The sequence below is a fragment of the Mobula hypostoma genome, chromosome 22, assembly GCF_963921235.1.
Source record: "Mobula hypostoma chromosome 22, sMobHyp1.1, whole genome shotgun sequence".
In the NCBI taxonomy this organism is placed as follows: Eukaryota; Metazoa; Chordata; class Chondrichthyes; order Myliobatiformes; family Myliobatidae; genus Mobula; species Mobula hypostoma.
The window spans coordinates 51,584,787-51,612,410 of NC_086118.1; the positions used below are offsets into that span (position 1 = coordinate 51,584,787).

Consider the following 27,624-nt stretch of genomic DNA (forward strand, 5'->3'; position numbering starts at 1 on the left):
AAACCCTCCCAGAATGAGTGAGCAGGGATTTGGGTCAGGGAGGAGGCCTTGAAATGGCTGCGGTGTTTCCAGAGGAAGAGCTTGTCAGACCTAACAGGCATTCAGGGCTGGGAAGGGATTCCCAACACTCGGGCGGGGGTGGGGGGGTGGGATTCTACAAGGGGAGGGTGATCGGGCACGGCTGGCACATCGCTGCACAGCGTCAGCTGCGTCTAAGGAGTCTGTATGTTGGAAGTAGATCCGGAAAGGGTGTAGCTCGGGTGGCTGAAGGCTGGATTGCGTTGTCCTCCGATCTCGGCAATTTACTCGCAGATGTTCCGTTGCCGCGAGAGGAGACGCCGTCGGTGCGCTGATGGGAAAGCGTAGGGGTGGAATGGTGGCGTAGTGGTTAGCACAGCACTTTACGGTACCAGCGACCCGGGTTCAATTCCCACCGCTGCCCATAAGGAGTTTGTATGTTCTCCCCGTGACCGCGTGGGTCTCCTCCTCCCACAGTCCAAAGACATGCCGGTTGGTAGGTTAATTTGTGAACTGTCCTGTGATTAGCCCCTCTCCCCCACCGACCTAGCTTTGGCTCCTTCCCCCCCGCCCTACCTTCCTATTCTGGGACCTTCCCCCTTCCTTTCCAGTTCTGATGAAGGCTTCTGGCCCGAGACGTCACCTGTTTATTCCCCTCCACAGACTCTCCCTGACTCGCTGAGTTCCTGCAGCACTTTGCGTGTGTGTGCTGTTGTGGTAATAATTTTCATGGGTCCATTGTCTGTTCAGAAACCTGGGGCAGAAGCTGTTCCTAAAGTGTCGAGTGTGCGTCTTCTCCCTGATGGCTGTTATGAGACGAGGTCATGTCCTGGGCGGTGAGGGTCCTGTCTTCTCGAGGCATCACTCTTTGAAGATGTTCTCAATGGTAGGGAGGCTGGCTCCTGTGAAAGGTCTGGTTCCTTCTCTGTTTCAACAAACCCCTGGCTGCTCCTCACTTCGATTCTGTTTGCCCACCCTGCTTCCTGGTCAGTGCTTGAACTGCATCCACCTTTGCCTTGGAAACGCAAGTGGCCCCTGAGTGGGCAGCAGCTGGCGAAGGGGCGAAGGTCCTGGAGCAACGCACACAAGGTGCTGGAGGAGCTCAGCAGGTCAGGCAGCATCTATGGAGGGGAGTGAACAGTCAATATTTCGGGACGAGCCTGGGTTTTCACAAACTTGTTTCCTGATATCACCCCCCCCCCACCTGTGTTTAACAAAGTGGTTGAGCCAGTAATGCCATCATGGCGTTGAATGGACAGTGACCTCAGCGGGTGAGACTTCCCCCTCTGATAATGAGTTCAAAAAACTCTTGAAGTGACAGGGCATCATGTCTGGCTGAAGGATAGAGCTGACAGCTGGCACTTTGCACCTAAACCGTCCCCTTGCCCAGGGGCTGCTTGATCATCATGCAGAATTTAAAAGCACCAGGTAGCTGACGTTTTGACAGGCGAATTTGAAACCAGCAGCGCTAATTCTTCTGTCTCCCCACACAGAAGCTCAAGGTCCTGGGTACCACCCCCGAGGTGGCGGGCTGATGTAATAATTACAGTGTGGATCAATGCACCGTCAGCTGCATGTCATGAGCCAAACGCACTGCAGGAAAAGGCTTGACGGCTGATTCACTCTGACAGGTGAATTCACGAAAGGGCCTTAAGGGGACAGGTTTTACGTGACACCGTGGAGATGTTTCCCTTTCATTCCAACCTGACTGGTTATGCCCTGTTTGAACTGAGGCAGCGCATTGCCATTGGCCTCTTGTTGTCATGTGTACCCCGATACGGTGAAAGGCTTCTCCTGCGGACTGTTCACACAGAGCGGATCACTGGGGTAGAGCAAGGTACGGCAACAACAACGCAGAATAGAGTGCAAAAGTTGCGGGAAGAAGTACAGAGAGGTAAAGGATACAGTGCAAGATCGTAACGAGGTAGACTGCGAGGGTTATTGTAGAAGGGTGTGTTGAAAAGTCTGATAACCATGGGGTAGAATCTGTCCTTGAGCCTGATGGTACGTCCCTTCAGGCTTTTGTGTCTCCTGCCCAAAGGGTTTAGATTTCTGTACAGACAATAAACCGACCCATGAACACTAGCTCAGTACCTTTGCTCTGTTTGCACTACTTTTTATTCACTTTGTGTGTGGGTGGGGGGGTATTTATGTTACTTTTAAGTAGTCTTCTGTACTTCAGCAAACTTGCAAATCTCATGACATTATGCCAGTGATGTTAAACCTGATTGCTTGTGCAAGGTCCCCCGAAGGTTAACTTGCAGGTTGAGTTGGCGGCGTGGAAGGCAGATGTGACGTTAGCATTCATTTCCAGGGCACTAGAATATAAAAGCAAGGATGTGATGCTGAGGCTTTGTAAGTCACTGGTCAGAGCACACTTGGGGTATTGTGAATGTATTAAGAAAAGACGTGCTAGCATTGGAGAGAGTCCTGGAGGAGATTCGCGAGAATGATCCCAGGAGTACAAGGGTTGACGTATGCGGAGCATGTCATAGCTCTGGGCCTGTACTCACTGGAGTTCAGAAGAACGGGGATGGGGGATCTTATTGAAACTTATCTTTTATTGAAAGACCTAGGGAGACTGGCCGTGAAGGGGATGTCTCTTATCGTGAAGGAGTCTAGGAACAGAGGGCACAGCCTCTGAATAGAGGGACATCCATTTAGAACAGAGATGATGAACAATTTCTTTAGCCAGAGGGTGGTGAATCTGTGGAATTCATTGCCACAGTGGGCTGTGCAGGCCAAGCCAGTTGGGTATGTTTAAGGTGGAGGTTGATAGGTTCCTGATTCATCAGAGAGTGAAAGGTTATGCAGAGAAAGCAAGAGAATGGAGTTAAGAGGGATAATAAATCAAGCATGGTGAAGTGGCAGAACAGACTGGATGGGCTGAATGGCATAACTCTGATTCTGAGAATATTCCTGTCATCCGGGGATTGGTGGGCGGCAAACTGTGGGAGAGAGTGAGAAGCGCCCTTCAGTCCTGCCTTCGCTGGGGAGGATCATGGGTAACGTCTGGGTGCTGGAACCAGCAGTGAGTGGGACCTCGGTGCTGGTGTGGGGTCAAGGGGGCAGTGTTTGGGGCCGGAGAAGGAAGTGGGATTTGGTGGACGAGGGAAGCCGGGAGTGAATAGAATGAGAGGGTGGAGTGAGAGAGGAGGTCACATTGGCGAAGGGGAGCACTGAGACGAGAGATCATACAGGTTTTGATGGGCTCTAGATCAGGGTCTGTTTGCTACGCTGTTCCTTGCATGGTGGGGGGAAGGGGGGTCGGTACCTTAGCTGCTGTGTTGGGGGGCAGGAGGGCTTTGGAGTTCTGATGCTTCTGTCATTCATTCTTCGGCGTTCATTTTTTCTTGGAAGTCTATGATGAGTAAAAATCTCAGGTTGTATATCGTGTTCATTCTCTGATATTAAATTGAACCAGTTGAAAGTGTTGGAGCTGGATTTTCAAAGGCCTTTGACAAGGTGCCACACACGAGGCTGCTTACCAAGTTCAGAGCCCAGGGTATGACTGATGGGCTAATGGCCTAATTCTGCTCCTGTATCTTATGGTCTGACGTGCTGGAGGAACTCAGTGGGCTGGGCAGCACCCATGGAAATGAACAGACAGTCAACGTTTCAGCCCGAGGCTCTTCACCAGAACCAGATAGTAAGGCGGGGGGAGTGGATTGTGTTGGTGGGTGAGAGAACATTGTGAGCGGTGGGGTGGGAGAGAAGAGGACATGTCAGGACAACGGGCAGATAGGAAGAGTCCATGGCGGGGGGGGGGCGCGGTTTGCCCTGCTGGTGGGTAGTCGGAGAGGGGCCAAGGGAGCGGGGTCTGTGTCCGTGGATTGTGCCCTCCCCTCGTGAGACCTCACTTCTCTTCTTTCTGCAGTTTCTTCCTCAACATAAACAGGATCACTGCCCCCGAGTACAAGCCGACGCAGACAGACATCCTGAGGGTCCGCCTGCGCACCAGCGGTGTGATCGAAACCCAGTTCAAGATCAGCAGCCTGGTCATCCGGTAAGCGCCAGCTCGCAGTTCACCGCCGCCGGGCCCACCCTTGTGCGAATTGGGCAGACGTGATCCGCGGGACAGCTGCTTGCAGCGCGAGGGACCCGAGGGGGGCACAGTGAGTGTGTTGCTCTGCCCCCCCCCCAGTGTTCCGCCGGTAGGGTGCAGGAACCCGTTTCTCAGTCCCAGGGTGAGTTTGGGTGAAGGGGTGGGGGAACGAGTCTCGCCCAGCTGGGTGCAGAGGGTGGGTGTTCGCAGTGGTCACCGCCCCCCCCCAGGGACACCCCTGCCTGTTACATCAGCACCAACTGCTTGAAGATGTAATACTGAAGTCTTCTCATGAACTCCATCCCTGTACCTCCAAATCTCCCAAAGCCCCTTCCCGGCATTCCCCCCCCATTTCCTCTCCTCCCCCAAAACCCCTTCTCCACACCCCCACTCTCCCAAAATCCTTTACCCTCACCCCCACTCTCCCAAACACCTTTTCCCTCATTTCCACCCCCTGACTCCTCTCCCCAAATCCAACCACGACCCCCCTCCCACCCAACCACCCAACCCCTCTGCAGTCTCCCTGTCCCACACACAGCCTTTCTTTTCACTTCAGGTGTACACTGCTGTCAGGACGCTGAAGGGCCTGTGGAAACGCAGGCTGTGGGCATGGAATACTGTTCGGGCAGAGTCTGTGGCTCTCTCCTGTTCAGCGTGAGCCGAGCTTCTCCCCGTCTCCCCCTGGACCTCCGTGAATCCGGGACCAGATTTATTAGTTGGCTTTTGTGACACTTGTGAACTCCCCAGAGCTCAGTATAAACGATATCTGAGGCTCCTGGTGACTGGTGGTCCACTCAAACCAGTTCCTAATGAATTTGTAGCCATCACTGTTCAGCGTGATGTGTTTGAAGTGTTGCTCAGTTTAGTTTTTCTCCCCGTCACCGGGTGACGTGTTGGTCCTTTTGAACGTGAGTCCTGCTTTGTAGTTTCTGAATTATCTTCACTTGCACATTTCCAGCATCATTATTTTCTCAGAATATCCCAGCATTCAGATAAAAATTGTAATTACTTCTCCACACCTCTCATTGAATGTCCCACCTATGACAGAGGCAGCTTTCTGTTTGTCGCAGCACCTGTCACGGTGTTCGAACCCAGCGGGAGAGTTGTCCGCTGAGGCGCGCACGACCGCTTGCGGCGGGATCTTGCTGTGTGCAGAGAGGTTTCCGCTTCAGTGCTTCTCGTAGAGTCAGACTGCACAAGCGAAGAAAGGCCTTTCGATCCGTCACGTCCCTGCTAGTCCCATCCGCTCGCACCCGGACCGCGACCCTCCGATCGTTTCTCATCCATTTAGAGATTAGCTTTATTTGTCGCAGGCAGCCTGTGCCGCTCTGCGTCAAATCAGATCGGCGAGGGTGGCGCTGGGCAACCCGCAAGTGTCGCCGCGCTTCCGGCGCCAACGTAACACGCCCGCGACTGACCCGTACGTCTTTGGAGAGTGGGAGGAAACTGGAGCACTGGGAGGAAACCCGCACGGTCATGCCAACTTCTTACAGGCAGAGGTGGGAATCGAAACCCAATTGGTGATCAGTGAAGAGATTGCGCTAACCGCCAGGTTACTGCCCCTCCTGCATCTATCCAAGCTTCTCTCAATCTGTATCCGCCACTTCCAGTGGCACTTCATGCCACCCTCTGAGTGAAGAAGCTCCCCCTCAGATTCCCCTTGGACATTTCACCTTTCACCCTTAACCCATGACCTCGAGTTCTAGCCCTCACCCAACCAGAGGGGGAGGGGAACCCTGCTTGGAGTCACCCAGTTTGTGCAGTGTATGTCTAAATGCCTCTTAAACGTAATTATATCTGATCCCACCACTTCTTCCATCAGTGCATTTCCCAATATCAACCACTCTCTGGGTCCACACAAAGGACTTCCCCTTATGCCCTGTAAAACTTGTTTTAAACCTATGCTCCACGATTGAGAAAAACATTTTGATCATTAACCCTCTCCTTGCCTCTCAATCTATCAGGTCACGTTTGGCCAGGTTTATCAGGAATGGAGGGTGTATCTTTTGAGGAAAGGTTGAGTGAGCGAGGGCTTTTCTCTTTGGAGTGGAGGAGGACGAGCGTTATTTCAATGGAGGTGTACGAGATGATAGGAGGCATAGATTGAGTGGACAACCAGAGACTTTCCCCAGGGCGAAAATGGCCAATTCGAGGGGGCATAATTTTAAGGTGATTGGAGGGACGTATAGGGGTGATATCAGAGTGGTGAGTGTGTGGAACACACTGCTGGAGTGGTGGTGGAGGCAGGTACATTCGGGACATTTAAGAGGCTCTTAGATGCGCACACGAATGACGGAAAAATGCAGGGCTATGTGGGAGGGAAGGGTTAGAATCTAATGATTAGATTGGTCCTGGAGCAGGTTAAAAGGCGCCGGGAGGATAGGTGTTAGATGCTATAATCAAAAAAAAAAATCAGCTTGTTCTGCATTTGTAATGGTGCGTGACGCATTTGAGTCAATTACAAGCAAAACTCTGACCTGGGGCGGGGGGGGGGGGCGCGGTCTGCAATGGCAGCAACGGAGTGAGTGGCCTGCAGTCGGTGACTGACTCTGCCCAGTGTCCGAGTAGCTGATGTGCTGCTGGGGCCGTGTGTGTGGAATGCACGCTGGATAACGTCGGGCTGTTATGTAAGTGTACAGCCCTGGGGAGAGAGAGGAAATACTGGAACGCGTTTACAATGTCTCTGAATGTATTGTTTGTGAAACCGACAATTAAAACTGCAGTACTACAGTTGAATTAACATCTTCCCTTAATGGAAAAATCACCAGTGCAAGGACGCTGATTAAACACACGATACAATAAGCTAACACAGGCATAGCTGAAGTCTGCAGCACAGGATATTGCCTGGTGTGGGCTGGTATGCATGTTTTATTAAACATTAACATAGAACGGTAAAGCACGGCACAGGCCCTTCGGCCCACAATGTTGTGCTGACCCCTAACCTACTCCAAGATCAATTTAACCCTTCCCTCACACATAGCTCTGTATTTTTCTTTCATCCATGCGCCCATCCAAGAGCCTGTTAAGTGTCCCTAATAGTACTGCCTCCACCACCTCCCCCTGGTAGGGTGTGTAAAATCCTCCTCTGGCAATGCCCTTATATTTTCCTCCAAACACCTGAAAATTATGCCATAAGACCATAAGATATAAGATCAGAATTAGGCCATTTGTTCCATCGAGTCTGCTCCACCATTTCATCAAGGCTAATCCCATTTTTTCCTCTCATTCCCAATCTCCTGCTTTCTCCCCATATCCCTTCATGCCCTGACCAATATAGAATCTATCAATGTCTGCATTGAATATACATGAAGACTTGGCCTCCACAGCCGCCTGTGGCAATGAATTCCACGGATTCACCACCCTCTGGCTAAAGATATTCCTCCTCATCTCTGTTCTAAAAGGACATCTCTCTGTTCTGAGGGTGTGTCATCTGGCCCAGGACTCCCCCACCATAGGAAACATCCTCTTCATTTCCTCTCTATCAGAAAATATCCAACCGCCCCTTGAAATAGCCATTTGCTCCGATCATCTCGTACACCTCCATCAAGGCGCTTCTCGTCCTCCTCTCTAAAAGAGAGAAGCCCCACCTATCCTCATCAGATACGCCCTCCAATCCAGGCAGCATCCTGTGGTAAATCTCCGACTCTCTCTGCTGCCTCCACATCCTTCCTATACTGAGGCAACCAGAACTGAAAAGAAAACTCCCAGTTGGCCTAACCAGAATTTTATAAAAGTGCAGTACACTTCGCGGCTCTTGAACTCAGAGCCCACTATGAAGGCCGACGCACCGTGCGCCACCTCGACCAGCCGATCAACCTGCGCAGCAACTTTGAGGGATCTATGGACGTGCCTCTGGTCGGGCTACCGACCTCTGTGTCTGGCCGTGTCCTTGTTCAAAGGGGAATGAACAGATGAGCTGGTTTGTAACGCACCGTTGAACTTGTGTTTGATGATCAGATTACGATTCAGGTTTATTTATCATACGGAACATACAGCGAAATGCATCGTTTGCATTTAGAACCACCACACCTGAGGATGTGCAAGTGTCGCCAACACAGCATCCCCATAATACTCAGCAGAACAACACAACAACGATATCCTCTGAATGGAATAACTCCACGAGTCGGGCAGCGTCTGGGGAGGGGAATAAACAGTCGGCGTTTCAGACCGAGACCTTTCATGGGAACTGATGAGTCCTGATGAAGGGTCTCGGCCTGAAACGTTAACTGTTTATTCCTCTCCATAGATGCTGCCTGACCTGCTGAGTTCCTCCAGTATTCTGTCTGTGTGTGCTGTTCTGGATTTCCAGCATCTTCAGAATCTCTTTGTGTTTCTGCATGGAATTAAAAAAGGCTTCAACCCCCATAGGATTGTCTCCACATTAGGCTTGGAAGCTCTTCTGCACTGACTTCACTTCACGGGGTAGGTGGGTACATCTCCACAGCCCTCTGCGGGTGTTAGCCGTGAGAAACTTCACTTGTATTGGGCGAAGTGGGCGTCAGCGTGTGACAGCCTGGGGAGAGGTATTGCTCCTTCCGGTTCCGTGCAGATCCTGAACGCTGGAAACGCATCCTGCTCGTCGTCCAAAATCCGGTTCCGGCTGAACAGAGGGATCTTGATGTTCCTGTTCATATCAGAAAAGGATCGCGATGGAGAGGCCACGTCCGTTGTGAGGTTTGGTTAAACTGTTCACTGCCTGGAATTCAGACACCATGACCCTCTTTACATAGTTTTAACAGCTGAATTTAATTTTTTTTTGGGGTGGGGGGGCAAGTACCTTAACAATGGAAAACTGGATGTTATATTCTGTTAAAGTGACATGGTGGTTCCTGGACAGTGTGGAAAGAATCACCATTGTCACAGTACATATACACTCTGGCCACTTTATCACCTACCTCTTGTACCTAGTAAAGTGGCCACTGTGTGTATGTTCATGGTCTGCTGCTGCTGTAGCCCGTCCACTCTAGGGTTTGACGTGTTGTGCGTTCAACCACTGTTGTGCTCTCCTACAACCACTGTTGTAACCTGTGGTTACTTGAGTTACTGTTGTCTTCCTGTCAGCTTGAACCCGTCTGGCCTTTCTCCTCTGACCTCTCCTATTCTGACGCTCACCGAACGATTTCATCGCACCATTCTTTGTAACCTCTAGAGCATGGCTCCCAAACCTGCGGTCCACGGGCCCCTCAGTGAATGGTAGGGGCCTGTGACGTAAAAATAATTGGGAACCCCCCCCCCCCACACTTAGAGACTGTTGAGCGTGGAAGAATCCCAGGAGATCAACAGTTTCTGAGATACTCAAGCCACCCCATCTGGCACCAAATATCATTCCACTGTCAAATCACTTAGAGCACATTTCTTCCCCCACTCCGATGTTTGGTCTGAGCAGCAACTGAACCTCTTGACCATGTCTGCATGCTTTTATGAGTTGAGTTGCTGCCACATAATTGGGTGATTAGATATTTGCATTAACAAGCAGATGGACCTGATGAAGTGGCCTCTCTGTTTCTGTTCCCTCTGGTCTACCACAGTATAACATCAGGTGTTGCATTAAACAGCTCAGAAACAGCCAGGGGAGTTCGAGTCACCGAGTTCACCTGTTGAAGCCTAACCGTGTGTGACATTCAGTGTAATCTCCGTGAGACGGACAGGGGGGCTACAGCTGGGTACACTGTCTTCAGCTTACTGCCTCGTGGTGTCGTATATTAGTCAGCTAGCCAAGGACGTCAGCCTGTCATGTCACAGAGCCAGTCATTAATAGAGCATAATTACCTGTGATTGATGAAGCCCACTCAGACGGAACGTTTATTTTCATCTAAATTAGTTCCCATTGTAAAGTATATTTGAGTAAAGGGCAGTGATGATTGAGTCTGTTGAAGGTCAGTGATCTTCGCCCTAGTGTACTTCTCTGCTTTTTACATAGTTAATGATAACAGCCAGTTTTCCTTCAGATGGGGTAATTACTGTGCTAGATGAAGGCTGTGGTTATCTGACCAGCGTAAACCTTGATTACAGGCTAGCTGCAGAGTCACAGGGAGCAGGGCATTTGGCCCGTTCTTCATTCCTGCCGTCACGACCCATTCAGTCTAGCCGCACACCTTTCGGATCGTCCTTTTGTTGGGGAAAACTTCTAAATCTCCCTCGCAGTAATTAGTGGATTCTGGTTCAACATCACCCTCAGCTGCGGGATTGTGCTTTCTTCCTCCCTTCTCTGTGATTTTATTTTATTCTGTCCTCTGGTTAGGGAGAAATCATTGTATGGTATTCTGGAAAAGCTGGCGTGGATTGGCAAGTACATGACTAATCAATCCACTGCCTTGTGTTGAATGAAGAAGAAAGCCTTTAACTCCGAGTGGAGTCATCGGGACGCCATCATGACGGCTTTTTTTAAAGCAGGCTTTCTTGTTTTAACGAGGCCGAGTTGCTAGCTCGACGCTCAACCGGGCACGGATGGAAAGCGTGCAAGGGAGTTGGCTGGATTCGAACTCGGGAGCCTTCGCTCTGAAGTCCGCCGCTGATGCCACTAGCCACCAGCCGGCGTTATGTTGAATGGTATCCTGGAAAAGCTGGCAAGGTTTATCAGTGATTAGCACGTACATGACTGTTCCATTGCCTTGTGTTGAATGGCATTCTGGAAAAGCTGGCATAATTTATTACGGATTGGCAAGTACTTGCCCAGGAAGCAGGTTGGCAGGGCTGTGGAGAAGGGGCAGGGGGGAATGGGTTAACTCACTGTGACACCCGAAGCTGGCAGTGGGATGATGGGCTGGACTGAGTTGGTCTTCTCCAGCACAAGGCTCCAAGGTTCATTGTAAAGGGAACTGTGGTTTCCATAACAGAAAATAGGAACAGACCAGCCAGCAATGTTCCCTCTGAGGTGTTTGCCACACACTCATCTTTTGCTACTGTTGCACAAAGAATTTGCTTCTTGAGGATGAACTTTAGGACCTGGGGGAGCCGGGGAGCTCAGGAGCCACCGTCCTCAGCTGCTGCTGAACCTGCAGTATTTTTGTTCCACTGACGGATGCCATTAATGCATTAAAATTAATGAATGGATAATTCTCAAATTATGTTTATTTCACTCTCTGCAAATTTATACTTACACTGGCTTACTCAGGACTCAACAGCAGCCGAGGACGGTGGTTCCTGAGCTCCCCGGCTCCCCCGGGTCCTAAAGTTCATCCTCAAGAAGCAAATTCTTTGTGCAATAGTAGCAAAAGATGAGTGCACGCCGCACACTCCTCACAGGGAACATTGCCAATGGTCTCTTGGATCTGAGTTTCATTTCGACACTTGAGAAATTTGGATAGGTACATGGATGTTGGGGGAGGGAGTATGGCGGGCTGTGTTCTAGATGCCAGTCGATGGAATTAGGCAGCATAATAGTTCGGCACAGACTAGATGGGCCAAAGGGCCTGTGACTGTGCTGTAGTGTTCTATGACTCTTCCATTCAGTACAGCCGCGCCCAGTCATCTGCCTCAGTACCATGCTCCCACCATCTCCACATACACCCTTAAGCATCCAGAAGTTTATCGACCTCCTTAGGTTTGCTCAGCACTTTGGTCTTTGCAGCAGTGTATTGCAAATTTGTGCCTCCTCATCTCAGAACTAAAACAGGTTTGTCCCATTCCACGGTCTCTCCGCTCTCACGGTGAGGCCATCCTCGGGTTGGAGGAGCAACACCACGTACTAATTAGGGTAGCCTCCAAAACTGATGGCATGAACATTGATTTCTCCAACTTCTGGTATTTGTGCCCCCTCCCCTTTCTCCTCTTTTCCATTCTTCACTCTGGCTCGCCTCTTCTCTCTTCTCCTCACCTGGTGCCCCTCCCCCTTCCCTTTCTCCCATGGTCCACTCACTTGCTCTCAGATTTCTTCTCCTGCCCTTTACCTTGTCCACCTCTCACCTTCCCTCTTCACTCTTGCCTCCCTCTCACCCACCCAGTCTGCTTCCTTCTCACCCGCCACCTTGTACTTCTTCCCTTCCCCCTTCCCTTCTTATTCTGGCTTCTTCCCCCTTGCTTTCCACTCCCGATGAAGGATCTCAGCCCGAAACATCGACAGTTGATGCCCACCCATAGGTGCTGTCTGACTTCCTGACTTTTGTTGCTTGAGATGTACTAGGATGCTGTGGGAGTTGAGTTTTGGGGAGAGGTTGTGCAGGGTGCGGAGTTAATTTTTGCCATTGTCTTCATCTCCAGGAGCCTCAAGCTCCAGAGATCTAGAAACCCCTCAAATGTGTTGTGGCAAGGAGCCCTGTGAAGAGTCTTTAAACCTTTCCTTGTGTGCAGGACAAATCATTGTCCCTTCCACAAACCACGGCCAGGAGAAATGTTGAAATGAAAATGTCGCAGACGATGAAAATCTGAAACGAAACAGAGAATGCTGAAAGCACACACCAGGTCAGGCAGCATCTGCAGGAAGAGAAATACGGTTAACGTTTCAGATCCAACACCAGGATTCCAGTTTTCATCCCTAACTGTGTCTAAGCTCTGCCACTTTGAAAGCAGAAAATGTGGGAGGAGCTGGCCACGTTGGGCAGCATCCGGAGGGAGAAACAGGGTGACAGCTATCCTCTCCTGACAAGAGCTGTGCTGTTTCAAGTTTCATCCCTTCTGCTTCTGATCAGTCTTTCATATAGTTCTAGACCACTGCCACCCACCAGGCCTTTCGGCCCATCAGGTCCATGCTAATCTGTTATTCTACCTAGTCCCATCAACCGGCAGCTGGACCATTGTTCTCCACACCCCACCAATCCATGTACTCACCCAAATTTAAATGTTGCAATCAAACCCACATCCACCATCTCCACTGGCAGCTCATTTAGATTAGATTAGATTAGATTTAACTTTATTGTCATTGTGCCGAGTACAGGTACAAAGTCAATGAAATGTAATTAGCGTCTGACCAGAAGTCCAAAAGAATAGTGTTATTTACAAAATAACTGCGAATAAAAAGTAAGTGCTACAGCACACAAATATAAAAGTACTGAGACAGTCCAATATGGGTGCAATACTGCTTAGCGCTGTGATGTGAAGTTCAGCAGGGTCACAGCCTCAGGGAAGAAGCTCTTCCTGTGCCTGCTGGTGTGGGAGCGGAGGCTCCTGTAGCGCCTACCAGATGGGAGGAGAGCAAACAGTCCTTGGTTAGGGTAAGATGCATGCTTGATAATGCTTTTTGCCCTGCCAGGCAGCGTTTATGGTAGATGTTCTCAATGGTGGGCAATTGGGTGCCGGTAATCCGTTGGGCAGTTTTCAGTACCCGCTGGATTGCTTTGCGGTCCGTACGGGACAATCGCCATACCTCTTGAGTATGAGATTTCATCCTCTGAGTGAAGAAGCTCCCCTTAAATACTTCACCTTTGACCCTTAACCCAAGACCTCTAGTTCAAGTCTCACCTGACCTCAGTGGAAAAAGCCTGCTTGCATCTACCCTATCTATACCCCTCATAATTTTGTATATCAAATCTCCTCTGATTCTCCTACGCTCCAGGGAATAAAGTGCTAACCTACTCACCCTTTCCCTATAACTCAGGTTCTGGCAGCACCCCTTGAAGTTCTCCCTGTGACTTTCAATCTTAGTGGTATCTCCATATTTTTCCTGCTTCTATTTTGGGTTTCCAGCATCAAACACTTTTGGCTTTCATTTTATACATTGGCAAGATTAGCTTTATTTGTCATGTGTCCATCAAAGCATTGAAAACAGAGAGTGGAAGGTTGGCAGCAGAGAGATGACTGGCATTCTGTGAGGTAGGGAGGAGCAGTGGCCTTAAATATTTACCTGCTTCATCAGGGAAGTTCATTCTCTGGAGCTTGTCAGAAAAGAATGATTTGATAGACTGTTTATTAACTGTCTCCAGGAAGTAACATTGTCAACTGTGATTTCATTCACGCCACTGATGGAATGGCACTTTCTGGTTCTTGCTTTCATTTGAATGGTAGGTTCCTTTGTTGCTTGTCGTTTAGACAGGCCATCAGCCTCCAGGTGCTGGCAAACCCTTCGGTGAGAAATGCTTGTTACATCGGAATGAGACTTGTGAGTTTCCAGCCACAGTGAGTGTGCACCTGGTGCTCCCCTGACTGCTGATGGAAAACAAGGAAATCGAGGGGGGGGGTGGTGGGTAGCTGGAGCAGACCACTCGGCCCCTCAGTCTGGCCCTGCTGTTCAATATGTTCAGGGGCGATCCGCCCAGCAAATTAGGAGAATGGGCAAAGAATTAGCAAATGGAATATAGTGTAGGCAAGTGTATGGTCATACACTTTGATAGAAGGAATAAAAGGAGAGACTGTTTTCTAAAGGGGGAGAAAATCCAAAAATCTGAGGCGCAAAGGGATTTGAGAGTCCCCGTGCAGGATTCCCTGAAGGTTAACTTGAGGGTTGACTCGACGATAAGGAAGGCAAATGCAATGTTATCGTTCATTTCCAGAGGACTAAACTATAAAACCATGGATGTAATGCTGAGGCTGTATTAGACATTGGTCAGACTGCTTTTGAAATATTGTGAGCAATTTTGGGCCACTTATCTAAGAAAGGATGTGCTGGCATTGGAGAGGGTCCGGGGAGATTCGGGAGAATGATCCCAGGAATGAAAGAGTTAATGTATGAAGAGCAATTGATAGCTCTGGGCCCATACTCGTTGGAATTTAGACGAATGAGGGAGGATCTCATTGAAACATCGAATATTAAGAGGCCTTGATAGAGTGGATGTGGAGAGGATATTCCCTTTGGTGGGAGAGTCCAGGACCAGAGGACACAGCCTCAGAACAGAAGGGCATCCATTTAGAACAGAGATGAGGAGGGATTTCTTTAGCCAGAGTTTGGAGAATCTGTGGAATTCATTGCCACAGACAGCTATGGAGGCCAAGTCACTCGGTGTACTTAAAGCGGAATTTGATAATTTTTGATTAGTAAGGGTGACAAAGGATATGGGGTGAAGGCTGGAGAATGGGGTTGATAGGGAAAATAAATCAGCCATGTTCGAATAGCGGAGCAGACTCGATGGGCCAAATTGCCTACTTCTGTTCCTATATCTTATGGTCTAATTCTAACTCGAAGATGCTCGACAAAGCAGTCCCCCAGTCTACGCCGGATCTCACCAATGCAGTGCAGGCCACATCAGGACCACCGGATACAGTTGATGACCCCAACCATATTTTTGCAGGTGAAGTGTTGCCTCACCTGGAAGGACTGTTTGAATGGAGGTGAGGGAGGAGGTGAATGGGTAGGTGTTGCACTTCGTTCACTTGCGGGGGTAAGTGCCAGGAGGGAAATTAGTGAGGAGTGGCGATTGGACAAGGGAGTCACAGAGAGAGCGACCCCTGCGGAAAGCGGAGAACAGGGGGAGATAAAGCTGTGTTTGGTGATGGATCCCATTGAAGTTGGCAGTAGTTGCAGAGGATGATGTGTTGGATGTGGAGGCTCACGGGGTGGTAGGTAAGGACAGGAGGAACTCTGTCCCTGTGAGGGGTGGCGGGAAGATGGAATGAGCACGGATGTCTGGAAAATGGAAGAGTTGCAGATGGAGGCAGCATCAATGGTAGAGGAAGGGAAACCCCGTTCGTTGGAGAAGGAGGACATCTCTGACGTTCTGGAATTACTTGTGCCAAATTCAAAGAATACAGAGGCAGGAATTGTCACCATTTCAGGCTTTGGGTGCTCTGAACAATGTGATGCATTTCATTCCGGTTTTAACGGTCAGGATAGAAACCTGTTCTGCCCCTTGCTGTGGTCCAGTTCTGACCACTCGTTCTCAGTTTAATCTTCCTTGCTGTCTCCGCCTGACTTGACAATTTATTTACTTATTGAGGCATACAGCACAGTGATGGGCCCTTCCAGCTCAACGAGACCAATTACAGCCATTTGACCAAGTAAACTACCCACCCATGCCTCTTTGGAATGTGGGAGGAAACCAGAGCACCCGAAGGAATTACTTGAGGGGGGAGCTTCTTCACACAGAGGGTGGTGTGGAACTAGCTGTTAGAGGAAGTGGTGGTTGCAGGTTCGATTTCAATGTTTAAGAGAAGTTTGGATAGGTACGTGGATGGGAGGGGTACGGAGGGCTATGATTGAGGTGCAGGTCGATGGAAGAAGGCAGAATAATAATTTAGCACAGACTAGATAGACCGAAGGGCCTCTTTCTGTGCTTTCGTGCTCTATGGCTATAACCCATCCCACAAATTACTCTGAAGTGTGAATGGGCAGGGCAAAGCTTTGCTGACGGTCCATTCAAGTCACAAAGAGGTTACTGCAGTAATGAGTATTCTCAGCTGACGGAACCCCCGCTGGACTGTGTTAGGGCAATCCAGCCAGTCCCACACACCCTCTCGCCCTCAGAATTCTTTCGTATCAGACACGTGCACAATTCCACTTGGAGCCCTTCAGTCAAATTCACCTCCATTCTTTCCCCTGCCCTCCTGCCATTTGGTACACGTGACCTGCGTTGCCTGGGCCGCTGCCGCTTGGCTCCTCTGCCCGTTGCGACGCAGTGGGTCAGGCGGCTGCCGCAGAATTCCTCCTGTCCTTCGTCAAGCTCCTTTGCTCCGTCCGCACAACAGTCGGGATCTCCTGGTGGCCACCCACTTTGATTCTGTTTCCCATTCTGACATGTGGGTCCATGGCCGGCCTTTGTCACGTTGAGCAGTAACACCTCAGATTCTGGGTAGCCTCCAACCTGACAGTATGAACATCGATTTCTCTAACTTCCAGTAATTTTACCCCCTCTCCATCCTCTCTTAGACCATAGACCATAAGATATAGGAACAGAATTAGGCCAATTGGCCCATTGAGTCCGCTCTGCCATTTCATCTTGGCCGATCCAACTTTCCTCTCAGTCCCAATATCTTGCCCTTTCCAGCATCATTTTCCAGTGGTCCGGTATCCACTCTCACCTCTCTTTTACACTTCATGTATCTGAAGAAACTTCTTTATATTATTGGCTAACTTACTTTCCTGTTCATTCCATCCTTACCTTCTTAATGACTTTTTAGTTGCCTTCTGTTGGTATTTGACAGCTTCCCAATCCTCTAACTTCCCACTAATTTTTGCTCTGTTATATGCCCTCTCTTTGATTTTCTGTTGGCTTTGACTTCTCTTGTTAGCCACAGTCGTGTCACCTTTCTTTAGAATACTTCTTCCTCTTTGGGATGTATATATCCTGTGCCTTCCAAATTGCTTCCAGAAATTTTAGCCATTCCTGCTCTGCCGTCATCCCTGCCAGTGTTCTTTTCCAATCAATTCTGGCCATCTCCTCTCTCATGCCTCTATAATTCTGTTTACTCCACTGTAATACTGATACATCTGACTATTTTCTCCTCAAAATTCAGGGTGAATTCAATGGTATTATGATCATTTTCCCCTAAGGGTTCTTTTACCTTAAGCTCTCTAATCATTTCTGGCTCATTGCACAACACCCAATCCAGAATAGCTGATCCCCTCGTGGGCTCAACCACGAGCTGCTCTAAAAAGCCATCTTTTAGGCACTCTAGAAATTCCCCCATGGCTATTGTAACACTGCCCTCTTCTATCTCCCATTGTAATTTGCGGACCACATCCTTACTTCTGTATGGGGGTCTGCATATAATTCCCATCAGAGTCTTTTTACCCTCGCAGTTCCTTAGCTCTATCCACAATGATTCAACACCTTCCGACCCTATGTAACCTCTTTCTAATGATATGATTTTACTTTTTATTAAAAGAGCAACTCCACCTCCTCTGCCTTCCTGCCATCCTTTTGATACAATATGTATCCTTGGACATTAAGCTCCCAGCTATAATCTTCTTTCAGCCATGATTCAGTGGTGCTTACAACATCGTATGTGCCAATCTGTAACTGTGCTGCAAGTTCATCTACCTTATTTTGGAAACTTTGCGCATTGAGATATAACACCTTCAGTCCTGTATTCACCCTTTTTGATTGTGTCCACCTTTTACGTTGCAACTCATCCTATTGACTTCAATTTTGTCCTATTATCAGCCTCCCCTTGCTGGGTTTCTCACTACACACTGCCTCTGTTTGTAAACCAACTACCTCATCTTCAGCACTATCATTCTGGTTCCCATCTCCCTGTCTAATTAGATTAAACCCACCTGAACAACTCTAGCCAAACTGCTCACAAGGTGTAACCTGTCCCCTTCGTACAGGTCGTATCTTCCCCAGAAGAGATCCCAATGATGAATAAATCTGAACCCCTATCCCCTGCACCAGTTTCTCAGCCACACATTCACCTGTCAAATCATCCTATTCCTACCCTCACTGGCATGTGGCACAGGCAGCCATCCAGAGATTACTACTTTGGAGATCCTGTTTTTCAGCTTTCTACCCAGCTCCCTAAAATCTCCCTTCAGGACCTCCTCATCTTCTCCACCTGTATCATTGGTGCTAATATGTTCCAAGACTTCTGGCTGCTCACTGACACCCTTGAGAATGCCATGGGCCCGATCTGAGATATCCTTGATTCTGGCACCAGGAAGGCAACATACCATCCGGGTGTCTCTATTGCACCCATAGAACCTCGTCTCTGTTCCTCTGACTAATGAATCTCCCATCAACACTCAGTCCTCTTCACCTCTCTGCTCTTCTGAGCCACAGCACCAGACTCGGTGCCAGAGACCTGGTCCCTGTGGCTCTCCCTGGGTGATGTCCCTCTCAGTAGTATCTAAACTTATATATGAATTATCAAGGGGAACGGCCACAGGTGTACTCCGCACTGGCTGTGCATTTCCCCTCCTTGTCCTGCAGCCTGGGGGTGACTGCCTGTCTCTCACAGCTGCAATAGTCAGTAGTGTATTTGGGCAAGTCTCTTCTAGCTTTGCACAATGTGATGGAGCAAGATTTGCCCATTCCTCCAGGTTAGTTAGGGAGTGGCGGTGGGCAGCAGTCTTGCCAGAGGTGTTCAATCAGGTTAGGGTGAGGATTCTGACTGGGCCACTCAAGGACATCAATTTTCTCCATTTGAAGCCACTCCATGTTTGCTCTGGCAGTGTGCTTTGGGTCATTGTCCTGTTGAAAGACAGACTTCCTCCCCAGTTTAAGAGTTCTGGCAGAGACTATCAGGTTTTTATCCAGGATCTCTACGTAGTTAGCAACATTCAGCTTCCCATCAGTCTTTGATGCTACAGGAGGGACAGTGTTACCTGGCTGGCCTGCAGTATGAGATTCACACCACACGTACCACCTAAAAAAGCACATCCTTGCTTGTGAAGACTTTGTAAAGCGTCACTTAGAAGATACCTTAAAGATGCGGTAGAAGGTCTTGTGGTCGGATGAGACGGAAGTGGAACTTTTAGCCCTCAGCACTAGCGGTGTAGATGGCATGAATCTAATAATTCACATCAGCTGGGTCACTCCATCCCCACTGTAAATACGGTGGAGTTTGCATCACGCTATGGAGATGCTTCTCCGCAGCAGGGACCAGAAATCTGGTCAGAATTGATGGGAAGATGAATGCTGCTAAATACAAGGAGATTTCTAATATTTAAAAAAAACTGCTAGCCTCTGCTGGAAAGCTTAAACTGGGGAGGAATTCATCTTCCAGCAGGACAATGACCCAAAGCCTACTGCCATAGCAACCACGGACTGGCTTCAAATGAAGAAAATTGATGTCCCGAGTCCTGATCGTAACCCCATCGAACATCTTCGGCAAGACCTCAAGGTTTCTGCCCACTGTCACTCCCCAGCGAACCTGGCACAACTTGAGCAACTTAGCTAGGAAGAATGGGCAAATCTTGCTCTATCATGTTGTGCAAAGCTAATAGAGACTTATCCAGGTAGACTACTGGCTGTAATAGCTGTGTGAGGTGGTTCAACTAAGTACTGAGCCAAGGGGGATGAATACTTTCAAACTGCTGACATTTCAGGTTTTGAATTTTTAGTCTTTCATGCTTTACAGTTTTCCCTGTTTTTTTTTGGGCTGCAGTGTGGGGAAAAAAGGGAGCACGTGATTCATGAAAAAAAATTCTCAGTTAAATTGATTAAAGTCCCTGGTTGTAAATCTCAATTATGTTTGGGGGCTGAGTACTTTTTCAAGGCATTGTAGATCACATATTTTCCCCATTGTGGTGTTTGGTCTGAACAACAGCTGAACCTCTTGACCATGTCTGCATGCTTTTCTGCATGAAGTTGCTGCCACGTGATTGGCTGATTCGATACTCGCATTAACGAGCAGGTGTACCGGTAGGTGTGCCTAATAAAGTGGCCACTTAGTACATATCAGAACAAATAAGTTGCTGTCTGAAGAGTTGTAAAACTCTCCGGTGAACAAGCCTGGAATAGTTTTTCATTGTGTTGTCTGAAAGTGCAAAGGAATAATTAGTAGTTTGAAATGAAAAAGAGCACATGATGTTAAGGCAATTACATTTCAAATGGATAAATTATTAACAATTCCGGCAAAATTGATAGTGGTTTACTGGTGTGAAATGGTGACATGTCAGAAGAGGAACTCAATTATATTTTTTTCTGAGATGAAGATTGCCTGAATCACAGATATCTCTGAGAGAATAACTTAAATATTCCTTTATCACTGACAAGAGTTGTAAAGTATCATTAAATCCCTCCTAATGTAAAAGCTTCCAGTGATGATCACTCTAAATGGGCTTTATATCAACTTGTATTTTCTTTTATTAAAGATAATGAAGCCCTTTGGCCAGAAATATATCAAGACAACATTTCAACTATAACAATTCATGAAACAATTAACTCAGTATTATTTGGTGATTACCAGGTACTGTATAACTTAGACCATAAGACCATCAAACATAGGAGCAGAATTAGGCCATTGAGTCTGCCCTGCCATCCCATCATGGCTGATTTATTATCCCTCTCAACCCCACTCTCCTGCCTTCTCCCCGTAACCTTTGACACCACACCTTTGATGCTAGAAGTAGGCCATTCGGCCCTTCAAGCCCACTTCACCGCTCACCGTGGCCATGCTGTTCACGCTCTTCACAAACACGCAGAAGTTGGTGCAGGAGCCTCGGGATTGGGAACTGTCGCTACCCCTCAGGCTCTTGGACCGGGAGGGGGGTGGATAACTACACTCAACTTCACTTGCCCCATCATTGAGATGTTCCCACAACCAGCTGACTCACTTTCAGGGACTCTTCAACTCATGTTCTCAATATTTATTTTCTATTTATTTATTTATTATTATTTCTTTCTTTTCATATTTGCTCAGTTTGTTGTCTTTCGCACTCTGGTTGAGCAACCCTTCATTCTTGTGTGACAGTTATTATTCTGTAGACTTATTGAGTATGCCTGCAAGAAAAGGGTTGTATATAGTGACATATATGTACTTTGATAATAAATTTACTTTGAACTTTGAACTCAGCAAGTGAAGCAGTATCTATGGAGGGGAATACCTATGGATGCTGTCATCTACCTGCTGAACAGAACCTACTCCCATTTGGATAGGCATGGCAGTACTGTGAGGATCATGTTTTTGATTTCTCAAGTGCCTTCAATACCATACAGCCCTCATTGCTGGGGGGGGAAAGCTCCGCTCCGTGCAGGTTGGCACCTCCATTGTATCTTGGACACTGGACCACCTGACTGGTACAGACCAGTTTGCACGGCTTCAGAGCTGTGTGTCAAACATGGCTATAAGCAGCACTGGGACCCCACAGGGGACTGTATTGGCTCCCTTCCTGTTTACCCTGTATACCTCAGACTTTAGGTACAACACTGAGTCATATCATCTGCAGAAACTCTCTAATGACTCAGCAATAGTTGGGTATATAAAGGGAGGTCAGGAGAATAAATATTGGGCCCTGGTGGAGGACTTTGTCAAATGATGCAAGCTGAATCATTTGCAGCTCAACATCAGTAAGACAAAGGAGATGGTGATGGACTTTAGGAAGATTAAGCCTGCACTGCTCCCTGTTACTATTGATGGTTAGGACCTACAAGTACCTAGGGGTCCACCTGGATGACAGACTTGAGTGGAGCACCGACACAGCCCGTGTATGAGAAGGGCCAGAGTCACTCTACTTCCTGGGGGGACTGAGGTATCTTTGGAGTATGCAGGCCTCTCCTTCATATGTTCTACCAGTCTGTTGTCGCTAGTGCAGTCTTCCATATGGTGATGTGCTGAGGCAATGCGTCAACACGGGTGATGCCAGCAGACTCAATAAACTGATTAGAGAGGTTGGCTCTGTTATAGGAGTCAAACTGGACACATGGGGGGCTGTGGTAGAACAATGGACCCTACGTTAAATCCTGGCAATCCCGGACAATGTTTCTCACCCTCAGCATGCCATGTTGGCTGAACAGAGAGGCATTTTTAGTAACAGACTAAGACAACTGTGCTACTCCAAAGATGCCATTCTTGTCCTCGGCCATTAGGCTCTATAATGAGTCAACCTAGAGCTGGGGAAGTGACGACCCTTCCTGTTAGACTGTCTGACTGTCTTATTTTTTTATTCTTTCATACTTATCTTTTAATATTTGTATATTTATACATCTGTGCACTTGTAATACTACCATGACACTGTAATTTCCTTTGGGATCAATAAATTTGATAAAGCCTGATAGAGGTGTACAAGATAATGAGAGGCATTGATCGTGTGGATAGTCAGAGGCTTTTTTCCCAGGGCTGAAATGGCTAGCACGAGAGGGCACAGTTTTAAGTTGCTTGGAAGTAGGTACAGAGGAGATGTCAGGGGTAAGTTTTTTACGCAGAGAGTGGTGAGTGCGTGGAATGGGCTGCCAGCGGCAGTGGTGGAGGTGGAAACGATGGGGTCTCTTAGCTCTTCCTTCAGTTAGTCCTGACGAAGGGTCTCGGCCAGAAACGTCAACTGTACCTCTTCCTAGAGATGCTGCCTGGCCTGCTGCGTTCACCAGCAACTTTGTGTGTTGCCAGGGTCTTTTAAGAGACTCCTGGATGGCTACGTGGAGCTTAGATAAATAGAGGGCTATGGGTAAAGCCTAGGTAGTTCTGAGGTAAGGACATGTTCTGCACAGCTTTGTGGGCTGAAAGGCCTGTATTGTGCTGTAGGTTTTCTATGTTTCTATAAGTATTTATCTAAATTGACAATGTTTTAGACCGGGACCCTTCACCCGGACTGTAAAGGACGACAGAATAAGAAAGGTGGGAGGAGGGAAGGGAAGGGAAGGGGTGCAAGCTGGTAGGTGATAGCTGAAGTCAAGTGGCTGAGTGGGGGAGGCGGGATGAAGTAAGAAGTTGGAAGGTGATAGGTGGAAGAGATAAAGGGCTGAAGAAGAAGGACTCTGATAGGAGAGGACAATGAATCATGGAGAAAGGGAAAGGAAGTGGGGTCCAGGAGGAGGAGAAAGGAAAATGCGGGTGGTGTCAAGGGAAGGGGTAACTGGTGAGCCTGAATGGGAAATGGAAAAAAAGAGAGAAGGGGAGGGTCTAGAAGCTACCAGTAGTTAGAGAAATTGATGTTCAGGCCATCTCTCCTTGACTTTTAAACTATTACAAGCCGATATGGCTGAAACTACTGTTTGAAGAGAGAGATGACAACAGACCTTGGTTCAAGAGATGTCCCTTGAGCCCAGAAAGCCAATGTGTGTTAAAATGCTTCAATAATTTTAAGGAATTTACCAACTCAAGTTTGTAAAAGTTCTAGTATTTAGCAATAAATTGCTTATTCTTCAGTGCTTAAAGCAACTAGTTTAGAAGAAAGTCGATTGTATGCATAATTATCTATATTCCTATATTATCTTGTCATAAGTTCCAAACAGTAGGCAAGGTCTCAGACGAAGTTAATTCAGTGTTAAATGTTAAAACCATAGCCATTACGTTTTTAGTTTGCTGTACATTTTAACGTTGCATTTATTGACAACAAAGCAGAGGGGATCACTAATGTATGGCATAAATCGTTTAAGTCCCGATTGGGATCATTTTGATCTTTACGATGTCATTTGTGTTTTCTCATTTTTATTCGGGAATTAACTTTCAGATTCCAGATCACTGCACAGAACGGTGTCATCTAATCGAATAATCTGTCTCTCCTTACATGCCTTCATTTTCATCTGCAATTCCTTTTCAGTACACCTTTTAACGTAGCTAACAGAGTGGGACCTTGGTCAGAATCAGGTTTAATATCACCAGCATGTCTTGAAATTTGTTAACTTTTCGGCAGCAGAACAATGCAATACATGATAAATATAGGAAAGAAATTGAATTACAGTAAGTATATATATATGTTAAAATAAGTAGTACAAAAATAGAAATAAATAATAATAATAAAAGTGTAGTAGTCACGGGTTCAACGTCCATTCAGAAATCAGTGGCAGAGGGGAAGAAGCTGTTCCTGGATCGTTGAGTGTGTGCCTTCAGGCTCCTGTACCTCTTTCCCAATGGTAACAATGAGGAGAGGGCATGTCCTGGGTGGTGGAGGTCCTTAATGATGGACGCTGACTTCCTGAGGCATTACTGGATACTACAGAATGAATTAGCTCCTTGTTTGCCTGGAGGGAGGTGGTAGATATCTTCCTCCCCACCCACCCCCCCTTCCGTGTGGTGAAGGTGGAAAGGATTAAGCTGCATTTGGTAGTGCCTTTCACAACTTCAGTGCCCTAAAGTGCTTCACAAGCAATGGAGTACACTTCCAAGTGCTTCCCCTACACAAGTAGATTAATTCCTGTGCTGGGGACATCTAGGGCCAGAGGGCACAGATTCAGAGTAGAAGGACGTCCCTTTAGAACAGAGATGAGGAGGAATTTCTTTATCCAGAGGGCGATGAATCTGTGGGATTCAATGCCACAGTCAGCTGTGGAGGCCAAGTCATTAGGTATGTTTAAATCAGAGGTTGATAGGTTGTTGATTAATCAGGGCATCAAAGGCTATGGGGAGAAGGCAGGAGAATGGGGTTGAGAGGGATAATATATCAGCCATGATGGAATGGTAGAGCAGACTTAATGGGCCCAATGGCCCAATTCTGCTCCTAGGTCTTATGATCTGTTCGGGAGCAAGGGGTGGGCACTTCGATCCTCAATCTTGCTCCACCAATCAGTGAGGTCCCGGTTAAACTGACTATAAAATCAACAACCCTCCTCCCAGTAACCTTCAGAGTGCACAGCGGCAGAGAACTTATGCTAATTTCCCTTTCTCTCTTTCCACTCCTGATGCTGTTACACTCTCACCCCTTCTCCTCATCTGCTTCCTCACCTCCTTCCCTTTCTCCCATGGTTCACCCTCCTCTCCTATCAGAGTCCTTCTTCATCCCCTTACCTCTTCCACCTATCACCTGCCGGCTTGTACTCCTCGTCACCTTCTTATTCTGGCGTCTGCCCCCTTCCTTTCCAGTCCTGATGGAGAGTCTTGGCCTGAAACGTTGACTGTTTCTTCCCCTCCATAGATGCTGCCTGGCTTGTTGAGTTCCTCCAGCATTGTATGTCTGTTCCTCAACTGGTACACAGTTGGCAACCTATGTACCACAATCTCATAATGACCAGGTGTTCTTGCATGGAGATGTGACTGAGGGAAAAGTATTAGCTGGGAGATTAGAATGAATTAACCCCACTGTGACATCTTGTACATCCACCTGCAATGTACTTTATTCTTTATACTTTATTGTCGCCAAACAATTGATAATAGAACGTACAATCATCACAGCGATATTTGATTCTGCGCTTCCCGCTCCCTGGATTACAAATCGATAGTAAATATTAAAAATTTAAATTATAAATCACAAATAGAAAATAGAAAAATGGAAAGTGAGGTAGTGCAAAAAAACCGAGAGGCAGGTCCGGATATTTGGAGGGTACGGCCCAGATCCGGGTCGGGATCCGTTCAGCAGTCTTATCACAGTTGGAAAGAAGCTATTCCCAAATCTGGCCGTACGAGTCTTCAAGCTCCTGAGCCTTCTCCCAGAGGGAAGAGGGACGAAAAGTGTGTTGGCTGGGTGGGTCATGTCCTTGATTATCCTGGCAGCACTGCTCCGACAGCGTGCGGTGTAAAGTGAGTCCACGGACGGAAGATTGGTTTGTGTGATGTGCTGCGCCGTGTTCACGATCTCCTGCAGCTTCTTCCGGTCTTGGACAGGTTGTATATCTGACCAACTGCTCTTCAAGGTGTAGCCTCCCCCCAGCACCCATCTCACGTCTCAACCTGGGTTTTGTACGTGGTTCCCTGGAAAGTCAATCCGTGTCTTTCCTATCCAAAGATCAACATGTGGATGTTTCCAGCGGGGGGGGGGGGGTGGAGGGTCTAGGTCCAGAGGGTGCAGCCTCAGAGTAGAGGATGTTCCTTTTGAACTAAGCTGAGAGGTAATTTCTTTAGCCAGAGGGTGGTGAATCTATGGAATTTGTTGCCACAGACGGCTGTGGAGGCAAAGTCATTGGGTATGTTTGATCAGGAAGGACATCAAAGGCCACGGAGAGAGGGCAGGAGAATGGTGGTTGAGAGGGAAAATAAATCAGCCACAATGGAATGGTAGGGAAAATCTGATGGGCTGAATGGCCTACTTCTGCACCTAAGTCTTCTTAGTTTTATGGACCTGTATCTCTTCTGTGTGGTGTACAGTTTTGGTCTGTTTGCCATAGAAAGATTGTACCTCAGAAGAAGCTGAGCAAAAGTTTACCAGATCAGCTCCCAGGATAGTGGGGTTGACGTAAGAAAGGTATTTAGTCGAGCAGGTCTTTAGCCTCGAGTTTTTTTTAATTTGTCATATTTACATCAAAACATACAGTGAAGTGCATTGTTTGTGTCAGATCAAACCAACAAGGATTGACCTGGGCAGCTCGTTAGCATCGTCACACTTCCAGTGCCAACATAGCACACCCACAATTCACTAACCCTGTCTTTACGTCTTTGGAATGCGGGAGAAATCCGGAGCAGCCAGAGGAATCCCCCGCGGTCACGAGCGGAACGTACAACCTCCTTAGAAACAGTGGCTGGAATTGAACTCGCTCTTACAGCTGGCGTTTAAAACAATTGTACTAACGGCCACACCCCATGGCAGGAAAATGACGCTGAGATTAAGAGTCAGCTGTGGATGATAGAACCGACTCGAGGGGCGAATGGCCTGTTGCTCCCACGTTGCCTCAGTGTTAGGGGGCTGAAAAGAGAAGTGTTGCCCCCATCTCGGGATGTTGCATTGGTGATTGATGAGAAAGAGGGACCGGCTGGTTAAAATGGGAGCCAGCGTGAGCGTTTAAACAGAGGCCCATCACCGACAGGCTGGGCCAAATGATCGTCAAAAAATGGCGTCACTGCTTAACAAGATCGGACCCGCAGAGGATTATCCACCTTACTGACCCGGGACGCTGGTGTACTGGTTAGCTCACCGCTGTTCAGCGCCAGCGATCACCGGCCTGGGTTCAATTCCCGCTGCTCTCGGAGGGGTTTGTACATTCTCCCCGTGACCACGTAGTTTCCCCCCACAGAACAGAGATGTACGGTTCAGGTCGCGCAGAGAAGATGCCGGGGGAGCTCGGCAGGTCAGGCAGCACAAGACTAAACGGTCGACGTTTCAGGCCGAGATCCTTCATCGGGACAGTTAGGGCTAGTAAGTTGTGGGCATGATGTTTGGTGCTGGGAGTGTGGCGACGTTTACGGGCTGCCCAGCACGGTCCCCCCCCCCACCCCATTGATTTGACGCA

At 48.1% G+C, this 27,624-nt stretch overlaps 1 protein-coding gene across 2 annotated transcripts in view; it reads left to right on the forward strand.

The window, feature by feature from the left end:
• gnav1 (guanine nucleotide binding protein (G protein) alpha v1) overlaps positions 1 to 27,624 on the forward strand; it is a 122,880-nt gene that overhangs the window by 75,139 nt on the left and 20,117 nt on the right. For both annotated transcript variants that reach the window (XM_063030562.1, XM_063030561.1), the window contains one exon: positions 3,896 to 4,024. In XM_063030562.1, the coding sequence (XP_062886632.1) occupies positions 3,896 to 4,024 (129 nt within the window). The remainder of the gene's footprint in view (positions 1 to 3,895; positions 4,025 to 27,624) is intronic.